General features: G+C 47.1%; 1 protein-coding gene across 2 annotated transcripts in view; it reads right to left on the reverse strand.

The window, feature by feature from the left end:
* The window catches only part of MYOF (myoferlin), a 197,264-nt gene that overhangs the window by 169,554 nt on the left and 7,184 nt on the right, over window positions 1-20,526 (reverse strand). For both annotated transcript variants that reach the window (XM_006147643.3, XM_006147642.3), the window contains exons 2-3: window positions 8,078-8,133; window positions 4,163-4,254 (exon numbers count right to left, since the gene is read on the reverse strand). In XM_006147643.3, the coding sequence (XP_006147705.1) occupies window positions 4,163-4,254; window positions 8,078-8,133 (148 nt within the window). The remainder of the gene's footprint in view (window positions 1-4,162; window positions 4,255-8,077; window positions 8,134-20,526) is intronic.

Raw genomic sequence — 20,526 nt, forward strand, 5'->3', positions numbered from 1 at the left:
ACTCTTTCCTTGGCTGAAATACCCTTCTGCCCCAGAGAGCTGCATTGCTCACCCCTTTGGTTTACTTAGATCTCTGCTCAGTTGTCACCTTAACACCCCCTCATATAAAACTAGATCTCTCCCTACTCTCACTCTTAACCTCTCTCGGCCCTTTCCCTCTGCTTTATTTTTGTTCATGGAATACAACAGTCCCTCCCTTGGCTCCTACCACCACGTAGGTCCCTATTCATTATGTATTTCATTGTGTATCTGTTTATTTTCTGACTTTCCCCAAGTATGAGTCCTTCAGGAAAGCAGGGGCTTAGTTTGAAATATAGATGAGTGCTCCGAGGTGGCCCCCAGGCTCTGTTGCCAAGAGACACTGGATGAGACACAAAACCAGAGGCCTGAACCATCCAGCATGGGTGAGAAACACACAGCACAGACAATGGGAAGTTAGAGATTTGGGGACACAGAGGGTAAGAGGCAGAAGGGAGAGGACCTAGGGAGGGCGGAGGTTTCCAGGCCAGCATCCTGGGGCTATTTTGTCCAATACGGTAGCTACCAGCCCAGTGTGGGTACAGAACTCTTGAAATGTGGCTTGGTCTGTACTGAAGTGTGCTGGTAGAGTGAAAACACACCCCAGATGGCAAAGATTTAGTTGTAAAAAATGCACGCAATGTGGCTTGATGATTTTAAAATTGTTGAATATATATTAAAATGACAACCTTTTGGATGTACTGGGTTACATATGTAATTATAGTAAAATTAATTTCATCTCTTTCTACTCTTGTTAATGTGGCTACTTGACACTCTTTAATTGCATATGCACCCCGAGCTGTATTTCTATTGGAGAGGGCTGGTCTAGAATATAGACAGAGGTAGTTTTTGTAAGAAGAGGAATGCAAAGAGACGGGATTATTATTAGTAACATACAGGAGGCCACCACTACTTCCCCAGAACATGAAAAAAAATGGCAAATAACACTACACTGTCTTCTGGGGTTGAGGAAGGGGACCAGTAATCGCATAATGATTCGAAGCTGAGATATGCACTAGAACCTAAAACAGGTAAAATGGAGCTGGCTCCATAGCCTAGTGCTTAAGGAAGCCAAACCCCAGATGACTGACCACTGTTCAAATCCTGACCCCAGCAGCTTGGAGAACATGCCAGGTATGTGTGTGTGTGTGTGGGGGGGCAAATCTGGAAGAATAGAGAAACCGGAGAAGGGGTTGTGGCGTGACCATGCCTCTCTCTCATTCTGTATCTCTGACAAGTGCGTGCACCTCTGACAATTAAAAAAATAAATAAATAAAGATTAGAATGGTTTTAAGTCCAAGAGAGTGGGACCAGAACCTGCCAGAACCTACTTACACAGGTCAAGAAAATGCATCGCTTAGGAGGAGCATTGGCCAGCAACAGAGCGTGGAAAAGGGCTCCCATCAACAGCAAACGTGACAGTGCCTGTCAGAACACTGTCAGCGTGCAGATGTCTGTCCAGGCGCTTTCAGTTTGATGCCACTGAGCAGAAGACCCCAACGATGGAGTGACCATCTAATTTACTATCCAAACCAAACCACTATTGACAGCAAAAGGGAAGTCATTAATTATTCTGCTGGGACAGTCAACTGGACTGTCCCAAGCAAATGTCAGAGCAGGTGTCAGGGCATATGTCACCCTGCCTCAACAAATTCTTACTTATTTCTCCAGCTGAAGCCTTCTGATTGTGTAAAATGTGCCTCAGGCAAGACAGACTTTGTTTTTCAGAGAGGTTTCTGCTATAGGATGAATGTACTCACCAGAAAGACAGAGAGACAGAAATTGAGAAATCACCCCGCAGGGGAGATGGCCACGCCGCAATCCCTTCTCCTCCATTCTCCTCTTAGGATCTTGAGCATTCACGCATACGTGCCTGGCATGAGTTTAAGCCACAGGTTCCAGAGCTCTAACCGTAGTCGACTACATGGGAGTCCAGTGACATAGCCATTACGCTATCCTCTGGTCCCAACAGACATTTTTTAAATGAATTTCTTTTAAGTTTGTTGTAGGGTGAGTGTACTTGTCAGAGACAAGAGACAGAGAGGGAGAGAAAGAGAAAAAGGCAGAGCGAGATAGTACCCTCTAGGGACATGGCCACGCTGCAATCCCTTCTCCTCCATTCTCCTCTCGGGATTTTGGGCACACATGCAACGTATTCGGTTTGTTTTCCAAGCTGCTGGGTCCAGGACTAGAACCATGCATTTGGCCGGTGGCCCCCTTAATGCCACCAGCCAGCCCAAGACATACATTTTTTTTTCTCTTTAAATTTATTTATTTTTTTACATTAATTCACTATACATCATTACAGCATACAAATGAATTTTCCATCCAAAATACACTGTATATTGGCTCAATCAAGCACATCAACGTACATGTTATCAGCAAATAATTTTCCATTTCTTATGTCTTATACTCTGTTTTTTTGTTTTGCCACCCTTGATTCCCTATCCCTCACCCTCTGCCGTGTCCCACCCTCCTCCCACATTGTCTCTGGTATCCATGGTTGCTTCCTATGCTTTCCCCCCATTTAATTGATTTGCTAATGAACTTAATTAGTCTAAATATTTCCAATAGCAAGGGCAGCTGATATATACCTATACGTGAACCCAAGACTGACTTTAGGCATAAACCTCAGTGAGTAGAATGAACATACTATAAAGTAGTACCTAGCTGGGGCTATATAGCTTACTGCAGTCCTCAAATATGCATTTTTTTCAGGAGAAAAAAAAGACATACATTTTTAAATGTATCAACATTATCAAAAAAGAGAATGCTTCTTATAGTTGATATGAGCATTAAACATCAGGCTTCTCCACCTCCCAACCCGAGTCTATATTAATTTGATAGTACACCTTACAGTCACAGGACAGAGTAATTTAGCATCCCCTGTGGTATGGCCTAAAGGGAAAATGCATGGATCAGAGAGTAGGAATGCCCTCTCACCAGGTAACTGATTTCCACTGGAAAATAACAAGTAGGTACTCTGGCTTCAGCAGCTGGTTAGTTTGATTTGGTAACCTAAGACTGAGTCCAAGTCTACAAGGCCCAAGTCCAGATCCAGAACAGAGTGAATTTACTGAGGTCATTCTGTCTTGTGGGAACCTGTTTGAAAACTCCCTGACTTTAACCAAGTGACAGCTCTCCATGTCACCATGGTCCCTCCACACCCTTCTCATTTGCAAGTGGAGGAGGCAATAGGACAGAGTCTGGTTTTGGTCTGTTGGGATGAAAGGGTGGATGGGATGTTCACATGGAAGTGGGGCTGACAGTAGAAGTCGAAAGACATCTGTATGGCTCACAAATAATTAGAAGCAATAATTTTGGTTGTATCTTAGGAGAGTTATAGTTCAAATAAGTGACCGGAGCTAGGCCTGGCTGCTGTGGCACAGTGCTAAGACAGGGCCCTGTAAGGCTGGAAGGCAAGTGGAGACCATGGGTTCAGATCCCTGTGTAGGCCTGAAAACATTCTGGGTTCACACACAGGTGCCCAGGGTCCTGAGGAGCTGGAGAACTGGGAAAGGGGATCACAGAGTGACAAGACCCTATCAAGGGTGTTTTTCTGTCTTTCTGTCTCACACACGCATGTACCCTTGTACACATGCTCACAATCGTTAAAACACACAAAAGAAAGACATGACTATGCATGCACAATTGACAAGTCGTTGTTAGAGTATAAACAGGTTTACCACAAATGCCTTTTTTTTTCTTTTAGTTTGTAATAGGGTGCATATGCTTGCTAGAAAGAGACAGAGCAACCCTCAGAGGGGATGGCCACACCACAATCCCTTCTACTCCATTCTCCTCTTGGGATTTAGGGCACGTACAAACACCCAACATGTCTTCCAGGCCCGTGGGTAAAGGACTCAAATCACGTGGTGGTTCATGTGGGACCCAGCCACCCTAATCATCACACCACCGACAGAGTCTAGCGGCAGGTCGGAGTCTGAAATACAGTGTTCAGTGGGGGAAAGGGCTGGGGTCCCCCAGCCACATCTGACACTGGCTCAGGAAAGCGCAGACCATGGACATAGAGCACAGTGATACTGGAAGTTTTATATATATGTTATTAAAATGTATTTCTTCAGCAAAACAGACAACAGTAAGATAATATGTAAAATGAGAAAAGCTGTTGAAAGCAACTTACTTATTCTGTCCAATTGTCTCGAAGTCTTTCACGATGATCCCAAGGGAAGATGAAAAGTCCAGTGGGATACCCCTCAAGTCAAACTCCAAAATCTGTTCACATACAGGTAATAAAAACAGAAAGATTGTTACAAGGATCAGAGAATACATACTACGGCAGGTTGGGTCATTATTTTCACCCATGACAATCTTCTCCATGCAATTCTATAATTAGACAGAAATGACTAAATTCTAAATCTGGAGGCAGCTGAGGCCCCTAGTAAAGTGGGCAGCTCCTGGCTTCTCCTTTTCTAAGTCCTCTGATTTTAGACATGCAATCAAACCCCTGCCTCATAACAAGCGAACTGGACCCAACGTCCACCACGGTGCTGCAAGAATAAAATAAAATGTGCAAGCTGAAAAGCTCTCTTCAGTGGTTATTTTAAAATTAGTTCCTTTTCTTAATATTACTATCATAGAAGATGAATAATCTAAGAAATGTTTTAAAAATATATATCCTTATTTTAAGTCCCACCATGGTTAGTGCTGTAGTCAACTGACCTTTTCAAGTCTCTCATTTTTAAGAAAGAATTATTTAATTTTACCTATTACTATCATTATTTTAAAATTTTTTATAGGGCATGTGCATTCACCGGAGAGAGAGAAAGTGAGAAAGCAAGCTGCCAGATCAGGGACTTGAACGTGATCAGCCATGTGGGAGTCTAGTACCTTAACCATCATGCCACCTGTTGACTCCCAAGTCTCTCATTTTAATGCAATAAATTGCTTTCTGATGTACAAAGTTAAAAAATCAACAAAGCAGGACCAGCAGTTGTCAAAAAGGCTATGTCGCTGGACTTCCGTGTAGTAGACCGGAGTTCAAGGTCTGGACCCAGTGGCTTAAACTCACACCGGGCATGTGTGCGTGCATACCCAAGATCCCAAGAGGAGAATGGAGGAGAAGGGATTGCGACATGGCCATCCCCCCTGGGGGGTGATTTCTTGCTTTCTCTTTCTGTCTCTCTCTTCTGTCTTTCTGGTGAGTGCATGCACCCTATAGCAAAAATCTCTCAAAAAAAAAAAAAAAAAATCAACAGAGCACCACTGATGCCTTAAATCAATTAGGTAGTAAATGAATTAGATAAATCAAATGATAACTTGATTATCTTTGAACTAGAAGGAAAACTTGTTGACCACATTAGAGCACACCCACCAATCCCAATGATTTAGGGGTTACATTCCACTTGGGTTTGGTTTCAGTTGTAAAACTGTAAGTGGGTCGTTGCATGATAAATACATTTTTAATGTGAGAAAAACAAATGTTGGAAACAAAATGGGATATGATAGATGATGTCCCGGAGAGGATATGCCAGCTCACAGGACAGTGCATCTTTCTGTCATCAGTCACGTGAATTGAGCCCAAGTACAAAGAGACATTAGGATAATTCAAAGCCTGAACTCACAAGCACACACATGCAATCACAAATATATGCATACACACACACACACACACACACACATATGTATATATAGAAGAGGTTTATCTTTATTTATTATTATTGTTGTTAAATTTGCTATAGAACATGTGCACTCAACAAGAGAGAGAGAGACAGAGGTGAGAAAGCAAGCTACCAGGTCAGCAACTCGAATCATAGTCAACCATGTGGGAGTCCAGCACAAAATTATTAAAAAAAAAAAAAGAGACCATTGGAAACTGAACCCAATTTTTTTTTTTTTTTTTTTTTTGAAAGGTTTCTGCTATAGGGCACGTGCGCTAGCCAGAAAGACAGAGAGAGAGACAGAAAGCAAGAAATCACCTCTTAGGGGGGATGGCCACACTACAATCCCTTCTCCTCCATTCTCTCGGGATCTTGAGCACGCACACACACATGCCCAGTGTGGGTTTAAGCCATTGGATCCGGGACTCGAACCGTGGTTAGCTACATAGGAGTCCAGCAACATAGCCATTATTCCAACTGCTGGTCCCTTATTATTATTTTTAAATTTGCTATAGGGCACATGTGCTCACCAGAGAAAGAGAGAGAGAGGGAAAGTGAGAAAGCAAGCTGCCAGGCCCAGTACTCGAACTGCAGTCAGTCATGTGGGAGTCAAATGCCTTAACCACCATGCCATTTGCTAGCCCCTGTTAGTTTTATTCTTGGAGCTCCATGTCACATGCTAGGATTCCACAGTGACCAACCAGATAGGGCTCCTGCTGTCATGAGATTGTAGCCCGGCTGGCTGTGTTCTGGGTTCCAGTGACATGGCAGAGAAACGGAACCCCTCTCTGCCTATGTTCAGACCAGCAAGGCTTTTTAGAAAAGCATAAAGAAGCTTTCAGCCTTCACTATATTCAAAGATAAGGCATGGAGTCAATCTTACAGAGATACTGAAACTAGTTAGGAGAGGAAGGGATTTGTGGTGGATGGAGAAGAATTCTTCACAGCCTTCTGGTGAAACTAACAAAGGCATTTGTTACTATTCTTCTCCATGGAGGCTTGATCCAGCTTTTGAAAACAAGAAATGAGGCTGATCATCAACTTTTAAAAATTAGTCAGAGTAGGAAAATTGTACTCAATGGGAAGAATGAAAATTTTCACATGTCTATACAAACGTTAAATACCGACCACTTACAAAATAAACAGTTGGGGGATATAAGTTATACTACATTCCTTCAGAAGAATACTACATCGTTGTTTAAAAAAAACCCTTTTTTAAAAAGAATTATTATATTTAACTTTATTTATTTTTATTTGACCATGAGGGACAGAATGAGAGAGAGAGAGAGAAAGAGAAAAGGAGAGAGAGAGAGAAGGATAGTGAGAAAGCAAGCTGCCAGGTCCAGGACTTAAACCACGGTCAGCCATGTGGGCATCCAGCACCCTTAACCTGCCGGCCCCTAAAAAACTTCTGAACTGAGTGATATGGGCATTGGCTCACGATATAATAGTAAGAAAAATTAGGCTAGAAAATTGTATTTGCTATGTAATGCTAATTTATATTTCAGACATTTTATTGTTTTAATGACTTCATTAATTAATTTTTTTTGGAGGGAAAGGTTTTTGCCATAGGGCATGTGTGTTCTCCAGAGAGACAGACAGACAGACGGTAAGCGAGAAATCACGCCCCAGGGGGATGGCCATGCCGCAATCCCTTCTCCTCCATTCTCCTTTCAAGATCTTGGGCACACACGCACACGTGCCCGGCATGAGCTTAGGCCGCTGGGTCCAGTACTCCAACTGTGGTTGACTACATGGGAGTTCAGCAACATAGCCATTATGCCAAGTGCTGGTCCCATATTTTAATTTATTAATTAAACATAGATTAATAAATTCAAGTATCAGTTCACTACACACTACTATGTCAAAGATGTTAACCGTAGTTGCTTTTGGATAGTAAAATTAAAGTTAAGTTTTTAAGGCCTTCTTGAAGTTTCCAAAATTGCTGTTAAGTATGCATTACTTTTATCCATATAAAAAACAACAAATGCCCTTACTAAGCTGAACCCACGAACGGTCATGTGACGCACTCTTGATTCGTCACACACGGATGTGTTCTCAATTGTGGAGCTTCCCTCTCAGATGCTGGCGGTGATCTGATCTCCCCTTTGCTCTACAGAGGTGCCCTGACATTGCCCCACACACTGGGGTCACAGAGCAAGCTCATAGCCATGCCAGGCTAGAACTCGACCCGCATCGGTCCCAGTCCAGGTTCCACTCGCCACGCCACCACCACCGCCCAGAGAGGTCACTGGTGCCTTGGTCTCCTTGAACTTCCCCACTGCCACTCCCATGGTGAGCATGACGGGAGACGGAGGAGGCAAGGGGGAAAGGTAGAGTTTCTCCTTCTAGAAGGAAGCATTAACCTCTGACCCGAGTACTGGATGATCAGATAGAGCTTATCCATTAAAACAAAGTTGAAGAAACAATGAAGTCACCTCATTCCAGACAGGATTTAGTTCATTATCAACTTTCTTGGTTTTCTTTTTCTCATCTGCAAACAAATAAGAGAAGACAATTAGAAATAACGGAAGAGCACAGACATTCATTTACATATTTAAAGAACATCACTATCTCATCTAATCTCCCTGGAAACCGAGGAGGTAGAGATTACTATTTTCATCAGCTTTTACAGGGAAGGACACTGAGGTGTTAAGTAATGCAGTCAATGTCCACGGTTAGGGAGGGCTAGCTGGCCACACTTGGAACCCCTGGCTCCTTGGCCACTGCTTTCCCTCCTGCACTGGAATCGGGAGGTCCTGTTAGCTGAACGTCACATTGCTCCAGCTCCCAGCACACAGTTGGCTGTGGGACGAACCACCCCTTCTTCCAAGACCTCAGCATAGCAAGGCCCTGAGTCATGCCCCAGACCTCAGCATAGCAAGGCCCTGAGTCATGCATGCCCTTCACTCTGCTAAGCATTAACTTCCACTTGAGCAGGCAGCACGTAGCCATAGCCCGACTGGCTTCCCTTCTAAGCTTCAGCTTGACCCGATTCATTCTCACACCCGGATGTAGACCGTTATTTCCAACTGTGGCCTTTACATGGCCTGCAGAGTCCCTCACTGGAACTCATTCTCACGTCACCTAGAAGCTGTCCTGAGATTCCCCCTCCCACACTTGCATCTCAACCCCACCCGCTTCTCCCCTCCTTCTGACAAGCTCGCAGTCCTCTCTTCTTGCAGCATAAGGCAGCGTCCTGCAGAGAAAGAGGAGTCAGGGAGAGGATTTTTCACTTAAATGGACCAGGACAGAATGGCTTCAATGCATACATGTAGCAGCCCCTTTAAGTAACCCCCTGCAGGTGCCCTGTATTCCACTGCAGGGTCTCTGTCCATTGGAGCCCTTCAGAGTAAACACTGTCACCCCCCTCTCACAGATAAGACTGAGAGAAGCGAGTTAACCTGCCTCAGGGTACACAACTAACAAGGAAGCAGCCAGACTGTGAACCTGCTTCTCCGGCTCTGAAACCTGGGAGTGTGTTTGCTACCACAGTGCCGTGCTGGAAGCTGTCAGGAGCTTTGGGTAAAGAAGATACTGATGGGCCATCCGTGTGATGGGCTTGAACCTTGGGCACTGTCCACGGGGAAGTCCATGGTCAGGATTCAGAGTATCCTGAAATTCTCCAAGATTATTTGCTCTAACACACAAAATAATATTGGGTTGTTGGGGAAGTCACGGCCTTTCTGATGCCCTAATAGATCTGTGAGTTTTTCTAGGGAGAGTGTTTATTGTCTTCCGTAGATTCGTAAATGAGTTAGTGACCCTGAAGAAGGTTAGGAGTCCCTGCATTCAACAAGCATGACCTGGTCCCACTAATCTCCTTCCATCTCCCCACTATCTCCGCTACATTCCAGGGCTTGGTGGGTGGAGACCTGAGTCACAGGCATAAATCTCAACCCTGAAACCACAGCAGACCTTCCAGAGAGAAGTTGGGCAATTCTAAGAAGTCCCAGCAAATAAATGAAGCAAGGAGGAGGCACCAAGTAACGTGCAGGGGGCACAGGGACCTGGGGTGGGATTCGGGTCCCTGGAGCACGATACTGGAGCAAATTCCAGTCTCCAGATACCAAGACTCTAGCCTGGGAGCTACAGCGGCGACAGGAGCTGCAGGGAGGCTGCAGGAAAAGCGAGCACTCGCACTGAACCGAGCCCAGGCCTGGCTACTGACCCAGGGAGACATGCTGCGAGGCTATCCTGATGCCTGATCAGTACTGCTGACTCTTCCCTGCCCACAAGAGGGACAGGATTGTTCTAGGACCAGCAGCTGGGAGTGTGGAAAAGTTCGCAGGTTCATTCATTCACCCTCCAATGTTTATTAAGCACCCACTATACACACTAACTGGAGAATAGAAAGTGAAGGTCGTTTCTGGTCTTAAAACATTGTGCAAATGTGGACTATTGCTATTGAGCAAAGGAACCAAAGAAATCTTCATGCATGTGCTATGGCTTAAACATGTCCCCCAAAATTCACATGTTGGAACTTGGTGAATACTGTTACTTTGATGAAGGTATTAAGAAGAAACTTAATCCAGTTATGGCGCTGAAAGGTGCGGCCTTTGGGAAGTAATTACGCGGGAAAGTGGGGCCCCTATGACTGAATCCTGGTGGGTTTGCACAGAGTGGCAACGAGACAGAGATGCAGGCACACACAAGCTCGCTTGGCTCTCAGCCATGCTACCCACCAGGAAGAATGCAGCCCCTGGACCTCGGACAGTCAAACCATGAGCTGACTAGATCTCAAGTGCTGTAGATCACCCAGGTATTTTCTGTTATTAGCAACAGAACAGAATGGAACAGGATGTTTCTGCCCAACAGCAAAAAGCCCCACCACGCTCTCTCCTGCTTCATCCTCATCCTTTAGCTCCTTCCTGGGGGAGGGGGAGGAGTGGGAGAGTGACAGCTCAGCTCAGGCCCAGAGCCTCACAGCTCAGATGTAGAAATGAAGCTCTCAGGGGCCAGGTGGTGATGCAGTGGTCACACTCGAAGCTCTGAGAGGCCAGCCCACTTGGGCAGGTTCTGGGCTTGTTCTAGAGACCTCCCTGGTGTGCTGCACACGTGCGTGCTGGACATGCGTGTGCCCATAATGTCCGACTGGCTGGGGTGGGTTGCAGCATAGGAACCCTGTTGGGGGGATGCTCTTTCTTGCTTTCCTGCTTTCTCACAGGAGAAATAAATATATAAACTAAAAAAAAAAAAAGGCATGCTCCACTGAGTGCAATCTTCCACCATTAACCAGCGTGTCCAGGTGGACTCAGGACATATATCCAGAGCTTCCCACGTGGCTTCCAGCATCACGCGGCAGTGCCCCCCTGCCTGCACTGCGCCAGGTCCATCCAGCAAACGTGTTTAAAGTACCGCCGTCAGCCACTGAGCTGGGCACCGGTGAGATCCAAGCATACCCAGACCTGGTGCCATCCTCAGGTGGTCTAGTGGGAGTTAGATGTGGCTACAGGTAACCGATAGAGAAAAATGGGCTTCAATTGCCAGCTAAGGGGTAGAGAAGAAAGTGCAAATTCAGAGGAAAGAGCGGGGCACCCAGAGGAAGGCCTCACAGAGGAAATACAGGCTGAGCTGGGGATTGCAGCTCGTGGGGCCCTGGGAAGAAAAGCTCACTGCAGGGAGAGACCGTGGGGATACCACGCAGTCCAACTGGCCGGAACCAACGGGTGGAGAAGAAACTGGAGGGAATTGAGCTGTGTAAGAAGGTCACGGTCACACGGTGAAGCCTTGAATACCAGGGTAAGCTTCATGTGGCTGATACAAGACACTTAAAGGAGGAGAATATTAGAAACTAGACTTTGCAATTTCAAGAAGTTTGTAATTCACTGAGGAAAACCAAATTGCCTAACAGCCCCTCCAATCCATGCTCCTGAATAATTTGACTGTGTGCTCAGACAAAGAGGAGCTATGGAGTCCAAACAGACACAGGCTGCCAACCTGGTCAAGAGGAACTTCTGGAATTGCTGGAACACAACACACAAGGCTGCTGCTAATGACGCTACCCCCTAGAGGGCGATCCCCGCAGACCGAGGGGGTGCCAAACCTTTTATGGCCTCCTTTCATTTAATCCACCTAGCAAGACTGTGAAGTAGGCATTGTCACTATCCCTAGCTTGCAGATATGCAGTGAGTCCAGGGTGCTTAGTGTACTTGCCCAAGAACCCAGAAGTAGAAATGTTGTTATTGTTGTCATTTTTCTAATTTGCCAGAGGGCATAAGCACTTGCCAGAAAAACAGAGAGAAAGAGAAGGAAAGTAAGAAAGCACCCTCCGCACCCCCAGTGGGGAATAGTCATGCTCTAATCCTTTCTCTTCCATTTTTACCCCCTTTCAGGATTTTGGGCATGTGTTGGCCACACATGTGCCCAGCATGTTCTTCAAACCACTTTACCCCCTTTCAGGATTTTGGGCATATTTTGGCCACATACGTGCCCAGCATGTTCTTCAAACCGCTGGGTCGGGACTTGAACCCCGCTGTTGGACACGTGGAATCCAGTCGCCTTAACTACCATGCAACTGGCTAGTCCAGAAAGAAGCCTTCTAATTAGGTCTAACTGGACCTGCAAGTCCATGCATTTCATTACTGTGCCATCCTAATCTTAGCTAAAAGAGAAAAATTCATTTCTCCTACCTTTTGGGAGAAACCCAGCTAAGTTTCCTCCAAGAGGCTGGCTCTGATGGTTATCAGAATGTGTACACATCACATTTATTGAACGCCTTTTCTCACACATCAACATGTCAGCCAAGAAAAAGATAAATGTTTTCTTATCAGTGACCGCGGTCACATATTTGTATTATTCAGCTATTTGACTCTACCTTGGTTTTGTTTTGTTTTGTTTTGTTTTTAATTAAAAAATACAGGTCAGAGTTGCAGGCAAAAAATATTGGATTAAATGACAGGAAACTCCCTCTCCCTTCTCCATATCACCTACCTCCTCTTGGCGCCTGCCTCTCATTTTGTTAGGATGACTGTTTCTTCCTATGGGAAGGAATTAGATGCTTTCAGCCCAGAACATAACAACCAGCTCAAGGGCTGAGCACTCCTGGGCCACTGCTCAGCCATTCTTCGGGGCATTTCCGGTTTTCTGATTAGCTCTGTCTGCGTCTCGCTCAGTTCTGGGAAAGTCTCCTCTAGTAATGAATCCAAATGCCAGCTTCCAACCAAGGGTTCCCTGAAAACACAACCAATCTCCCTGCCCAGCACTTTGCCGTCTTGCATAAAAACCCCTTCTTTGCTCTTCACCTACAAGCAGATCGGGTCCTTACTGAAAAGGCCTGAGGGAGACAGGACTCCCAAGGCTGCTTGCTCCGCCTGGGCCGAGAGGTCAGCAGGGATGGCTAATTCCACGCGTCTACTTGGCGGGGCTATGGCTACTTGTTGAAACGCTAGTCTAGATGTTGCTGTCGGGCAAACACTTACAATTAGTCAACTTTAAGAAAAGCAAATTACCCTCCATAACGTGGGGGGCTTCATGCAGATCAAATACTGAATTTTCCTGGAAAAGAAAGTCTGCCTCAAGACTGTGACATAGAAAGCCTGCCCGAGCTGCCCATCCTACAGACTTCAGACTCGGATTGCAACCGTCCTCACCCAGCTTCCCAGCCTGCCCCACACATCCCAGGCTTGCCAGTCCCCCAGTCACATGAGCCAATTCCTTAAAGTAAACCTCAGTCGCACTCTCGCCCACTATCTCTCTCCATGGTCACGAGCACGCACACACACACACCCCTACTCATTCTTATTCTCTGGGGAACCCTGGCTACTCCAACCAATAGCACCAGATGTCCGCCAACATCTCACGGGGGCTCAACTGCCAGGCTCAGAGTCCCTCCTGTGTACACACGTGCATTGAGATTAGATCATTTCCATCTTTTTCTCCAAGCCCAGTGGTATAGGAAGTACCCCAAGTCCTGAATGGGGTTGCTATGTCTTACTGTGACAGCCCCAGGAGAAGTGAGGGTGTTATTTACAAATCTCCCCACGTAACTCAACTCTTTGGTAGACAAAATATTAGGTCGTCAGAAAAGACATGTATTATTGTACATATTTCTATGCAAAAATGGATCATGAATTTCCCGACCTACGGATTAACAAGATCTCACAGTTGGGCCATGCGTCTAAACTTGACCTTCTTCTTCCTGGGTCCCCAGATCATGGCCCTTTTCTTCTGAGAAAACTCATCCATTATTTCCCCCGAATTTTCACAGACCCCCACGAGGCCCACCCATCTGTGGCTGACATCTATTAAGTGCTCTGAACTTGGCATCTGCTCCCAGTGCTTTTCATGGATTCCAATGGAACCTTTATGACAACCCTAAGAAGTAAGTTCTCCCATGACCACCCCTAGTTATGAAGGAGGAAACCAAGACACAGAGAGGTTAAGCAGCTTATCAGAGGTCATGCAGCTAGTAAGTGGTGGAGGCAGGATTCAAACCTTGGCAGAGAGACAATGAGCATTTCCAGAGTTGGAGGATTTAAGATTCGACGGTGACTCCTCGAAGGCTGGGACTATATTTTATTTTAGTTTTAATTTTTTTAAAGTTTGTTAATCTTATTCATGATAATAAACCATGTACATACGCATGAGATTGACAGAGAGAGAGAGAAAAGTATCCTCAACAGAGTGTCATTGAACTGTGACCCCCTTTCCCCAGCTTCATGCAGATCAAATACTGAATTTTCCTGGAAAAGAAAGTCTGCCTCAAGACTGTGACATAGAAAGCCTGCCCGAGCTGCCCATCCTACAGACTTCAGACTCGGATTGCAACCGTCCTCACCCAGCTTCCCAGCCTGCCCCACACATCCCAGGCTTGCCAGTCCCCCAGTCACATGAGCCAATTCCTTAAAGTAAACCTCAGTCGCACTCTCGCCCACTATCTCTCTCCATGGTCACGAGCACGCACACACACACACCCCTACTCATTCTTATTCTCTGGGGAACCCTGGCTACTCCAACCAATAGCACCAGATGTCCGCCAACATCTCACGGGGGCTCAACTGCCAGGCTCAGAGTCCCTCCTGTGTACACACGTGCATTGAGATTAGATCATTTCCATCTTTTTCTCCAAGCCCAGTGGTATAGGAAGTACCCCAAGTCCTGAATGGGGTTGCTATGTCTTACTGTGACAGCCCCAGGAGAAGTGAGGGTGTTATTTACAAATCTCCCCACGTAACTCAACTCTTTGGTAGACAAAATATTAGGTCGTCAGAAAAGACATGTATTATTGTACATATTTCTATGCAAAAATGGATCATGAATTTCCCGACCTACGGATTAACAAGATCTCACAGTTGGGCCATGCGTCTAAACTTGACCTTCTTCTTCCTGGGTCCCCAGATCATGGCCCTTTTCTTCTGAGAAAACTCATCCATTATTTCCCCCGAATTTTCACAGACCCCCACGAGGCCCACCCATCTGTGGCTGACATCTATTAAGTGCTCTGAACTTGGCATCTGCTCCCAGTGCTTTTCATGGATTCCAATGGAACCTTTATGACAACCCTAAGAAGTAAGTTCTCCCATGACCACCCCTAGTTATGAAGGAGGAAACCAAGACACAGAGAGGTTAAGCAGCTTATCAGAGGTCATGCAGCTAGTAAGTGGTGGAGGCAGGATTCAAACCTTGGCAGAGAGACAATGAGCATTTCCAGAGTTGGAGGATTTAAGATTCGACGGTGACTCCTCGAAGGCTGGGACTATATTTTATTTTAGTTTTAATTTTTTTAAAGTTTGTTAATCTTATTCATGATAATAAACCATGTACATACGCATGAGATTGACAGAGAGAGAGAGAAAAGTATCCTCAACAGAGTGTCATTGAACTGTGACCCCCTTTCCCCAGCCCTCTAGCTTGTCAGGATCTTGGGCAGCACACACATGCCCCGTGTGTCCTCAAGCCAACCCGGGGATCCAAACCTGAAGTTGGCCTGTGGCTTCCAGCAGATTGCTACCAACTGTGCCGCCAGGCTGGGCCAATATAAACTATTAATATTGTTACACCCCCGCCCCCGTGTGCGTACTTAATACCTAGTCACTTCTCCATGACAAGAGTGACTTGGACTTCATCAACTCATACAAGTATTGTTCCGAGTGTTATTTAATGACAAAGTGAGAGGATGAATGTGACGTGCCCAGCACAGGGCCTGGCCCCAGTAAGCACCAATCAAACAGGAACTGTTAGATAGTTTCTTATAAGGGTGTCAGGGACACCCTGGGGTGTCCCACAAGGGGGGACCCTGGAGAGCAGAGCCCCAGTAGCTGGCTTCACCAGAGCCATGCAGGAAAATTACTCTTATCAAGGCTGTCCTCAGTCACACCACACCAAAGGAAGCGTCTGGCGAGGCTCAGGACAGCCCTGAAGGAGAATTCTCCCGCATGGCTTTGTTTCCAGCCTCTGAAACCATCTGGGGCCACTGGCAGGTGAGCAGAGACTGCCCCTGGCAGTCTGCCCAGTGGTCACCAGGAGAGGGTGATTTTCCACTATAACCAGGTGGCAGAGGTCTCAGAAAGACCAACAGGAGACCTTGAACACTCGGGACTTGCAAAGGACCCGGGGAGCGTGGAGCACACGGCATCCAGGCAGACCTCTCTGAAGGAGCATCTCTGATTTTCTGCATTCCAGTCCTGTGGCTGCCCCTAGCTCCAGTAGAAGGTTGCCAAACCGGTACTGAGGAAAGGTATTTTGGCCAAGTGGCAGCCATGGTACAAAGGGTTGTTTTGTACCTTTCCAAAACAGACACTGATATTGCAGCTAAACAGGAGTGCCCAGACAAAAAGGCAGCTGGTCACCGCGCCCCTTTCTGCAGTCGGTGCCCCACCAGCCTCGGGAGATGCCCTTCCAGGCATGCGAGCTCTGGAATCAAAACCACACCCTCCCAGGGAACTTCAGTGAAGCCAAGTCCACTTGAATGACACACGGAGTCGACTTTCTAAAGCTGCCTGTAATGTGTGCTCCTGTCCTGGCCGTGCCACCTGCCAGGGCAGCAGGTGGAGGAAGCCCAGGTGGGCCAGGCATCAGCTCTCTCGGTGTTATTCGTGTGTGAGCACCCGCTCTGTGTGGGCACTTTCAACCTTCACATCTAACCCTCGCAAGGAAGGTGTCAGCGTCCCCATCTTACACATGTACAAACGGAGGCTCCGTGATGTCAAACTGACTTGCCGAAGATCACAGAGCTAGAAAGCGGCAGAGCTGAGCTCCGGCCCCAGGTCTGCTTCATCTTCACACCTTCACCTGTCACCGCAGGCGGAGGGGACCAGCGACCTGCTGCCTTTAGCCCATACCAGCTGTGTGACCTTGGGCTTCTCCAACTCTCCACATCTGGATTTCTTCCTCAATGAAAACCAATATCTAATGCCCAGGAAAAGGAGTGACCATAGCCCACATTTAACACCCACCAGGCAGTCCATGAGGGGCTTTGTAGAGCGGCCTGTGATCGGTACTGTCCTTTTCTCAAGGCACGATACAACTGAGTAGCTTGTTCAGAGTCACCTGCTAGTAAGGAAGAAAGCCAGAACCTGAACGTGGGTGTGCTGGCTCCAGAGCCTCAATCTCTCTGACTTCTGACTGGCATGTTTCTGAACCATAATTTGCTAGAGAAAGAATGAATAAAGGAATTCAACGATTCCCCTGGAACCCAGCTGAGGCAATGGGTGGGACCTGCACGTTTTCAAGGCTCGCGAGTCCTATAAAAAGGGGATGGAAAAGCCCATCTGGCACGGTTACAGCGGGGATCAAATGCGAAAGCATGCAACAGGAATCAAATGCGAAAGCATGCAAGCATCCGGGTCACAGGGACATTCTTACGTCAGGTTAGAATCCGAATCAACCACTTCCATCAGATAAGCAGCAGGAGGATCCAGTCCTGCCCGCCCTATCTCCAAGAGATGGTATCAAGAGAACTCAGAAACGAATGCGAAGCACCAAGTCAGTCTCGATGGTTAGATCCTGTTCCTTGGCCACGATATCTTCCAGCTAGGTGTGCTCCTGGCCTCAGACCCTCGTGTTCTACAACAAAGCTCTCTCTAGGGTGGTGGTTAAGGGCACTGGACTCCCGCATGAGCCCACAGTTTGAGTCCCGGAACTGGCAGCTTTCTCTCTCTCTCTCTCTCTCCCCACCTCCCTCTCTGGTCAAATTTAAGTAAAGTTAAATAAAATAATTATATTTTAAAAAGCTCTCGCTAAAGAAGACTTGTGCCTTTCCCTGAAGCTTTCATCTACTGTCCTCTGCCCTCCTTCCTGTGCTACAAGCAGTGGCTTTGACCTCAGAGCGGGCTGGCTGCTGTGGGAACGAGGGCAGACTGAGTCGGGTGTGTTTGTGGGCTGCTGTTTGTCAGGGGAGTTTGGGATGGGTACAGGTGGTAGAATTAACAAAAGGGAGATGCCAAACCTAAAGAAAACTGGCCATGACTGAGCAGCGGGAAAATGACTAACCATTTCAGGACCGTCTTTTCCTGACTATGAGCTTTGGCATCCGTGGGTCTCTCAATATCCTCATCTGCAAAATGGGTATAAATACTTGCCTCAACACCTTCTATCGTTGTCAATCATTGGGAACAAATAAGATCAAGCCCATGAAAGGTTTTCTGCATTGTAAGAGCCCTGAGAGGGGTCCCTTCCCCAAGGTTTGTCACACCGGGAAGTCATTGTAGGGTATCCAGCACCCTGGGGTGAGAGCCCAGGCAAGGCCTCTGGGTGCAGAGGCAGCTAGCCCTCGGGCCCTGACATTGGTCTGAACAGACGCCCCAGGGCTGAACTTGCCAGGGAAGTACAGTGAGTAGGGACAAAAAAAAAGGAAAGAGCCTGGAAATGATGGGTATTTCCACAATAAGGATTAGAGGCCATGGAGGCACCACGGGCAGCAAACTGTCAGCCATTCGGGATCTGAGCCCTTCGGCCACAGCGGACTGGACCGAGGTGACCACTGCCCACAGCTGGGCCATGGGGGTCTCTCTCTCAGAATTATCGATTAACAGCTGCTTGCCTGCAGTTAGACAGTGAGGACCAAACCAACTCGTGGTAACCAAAAGCGCGCACAGGAGGCCTCGCCAGGCTCCCAGGGTGCAGAGGGGGCTGGCTGCATGGTCTCTGCAGGGAGAGGGCAATGCCTCCTTCCTGATGTTCTGGCTCGTGAGAGGCCCATGATTTGGATTCTGCAAGGTACCTCTCCCTGGCTTTAAAAAAGATCATGCAAGATTTCCTTGAGCAAAGTTGAGCGGGTATCTGTTTCTTGCAGATAAGCAGTTCTTGACCATGGAACCACCCCCTTCCAGGTAGGACAAGACACAGGACGGGGAGACAAGGACCCTGCATGAACGAGACCACATCTCAGCTTGGTAGAGGGAGTGCCTCCCAGTCGACCTTTGGGAAGGCAGCAGGATTTGTCTTCAAATATCGCTTCAGATTCCTACGCCTTTCCTCTGTCTCCCGGGGGCCTCCCTCCCTCCCATCTCTGGTGGCTGAGGCCCTCACTCTGGCCTCTTACGGAGCACCGCAGCCAGCCCTGCACTCACCCGGGGGTGAGCGCTGGCCGAGGGCAGGGTGATACCGCAGCACACAGCAGAGTGAGGAAGGACGCCCAGCTGGCCTGCTCGGGGTGGTTTTCTCAGCACTTTATGCAATCGCGCTGCTTCCTTGCTCCCTTTCATCATTAATCTCTTTCTTCTGATTCCACTGGTATGTGACTTGGGAAGCATTATACTTCAACTAGAAAACTCGCTAACTAGTCTCCCCGACTAGAATTAATCAGTCATTCACATCGCTACCTAATGGCTCCCCACAGGTTTCCAATTCAAGTGTAACCCCTGACAATACCAGATTACGCCTCTGTCCATCTCGTGGGCACGCCCTGGGTCCCTGGGTCCCTCCCAGCCTCGTGTGGGTCTAAGGCCTGGAATGTCTTTCTTCGCGTTCTTCTGACAGATTTTCTCTCTTCCTTTAAGACCAGATCAAATGACACTTTCTCTGCAAAGGTTTTCACTCTTCCCTCTACTTCTTGTTCTTGCCAGAAGACTTGTGCACTCACCAGAGACAGAAAACCAGAGAGGACAGAGAGAAACAGCACGCCCCGTGGGGCTTGGACACACCACAGTCCCTCCTCCTCCATTTCTCCATCCTGCTGGGATTTGGGTTATGCACTCACACAGGTCCAGTATGTTTTTCAAACCTCCAGGGCTGGGATCTGTGCCTTGGTCAGCCATGTGGGATCTGACTCCCTTAACTACCAGGCCATGGGGCCGGGCCTCCATTGCTTTTTTTTTTTTAGAATTATTTTATTTTATTTATTATTATTCTTTAATTTGGCCAGAAGAGTGGGGAGGGGGTGGGAAGGCAGGCCACCAGGTCTGGGACTGGAACCATGGTCAGCCAAGTGGGAGTCCAGTACCTTAACCACCACGCCACCTGCTGGCCCCCCACTGGCTCTTAATTGTGACTTTTGCATGTCTACTCTGGTTTGTTTCTCATTCTTGTGTTCTAAGTAGTCGGTTTCCTAGGTCTAGCGGACCGAGCCATGGTATGCATCTTTTTCCAGCTTTGGCTCCCGACATGTTGTCTGGTGCCTTACAGGGCTCTGTGGGAGTAACTGCGTCAGATAGGGAAGGAATTTCTGTGCTATGTCACATGTATAGGAGGCATCTTTGAAAACTTCACAGAAAATGCTGATTATGAAAAAAACATGCATGGATTAAAAAAGTTTTCCTCAGCAAAATAAACTTGTATTTTAATTCCATTCTTTCCACAAACATTTTGAAGTCCCCTCCTGTTCATTTAATCCTCAAGCAATCTTGCAAGGTGGAAGGAGTTAATTAAGAGCACTGAAGCCAAAGGTTTCGTTTGCGTCTCAAGCAATTAGGAAGTACTGGGGCGGCCACTGAGATTCTCATCCTGG

This window comes from Tupaia chinensis, unplaced genomic scaffold, assembly GCF_000334495.1.
Source record: "Tupaia chinensis unplaced genomic scaffold, TupChi_1.0 Scaffold000217_1, whole genome shotgun sequence".
NCBI classification, from domain to species: Eukaryota; Metazoa; Chordata; class Mammalia; order Scandentia; family Tupaiidae; genus Tupaia; species Tupaia belangeri.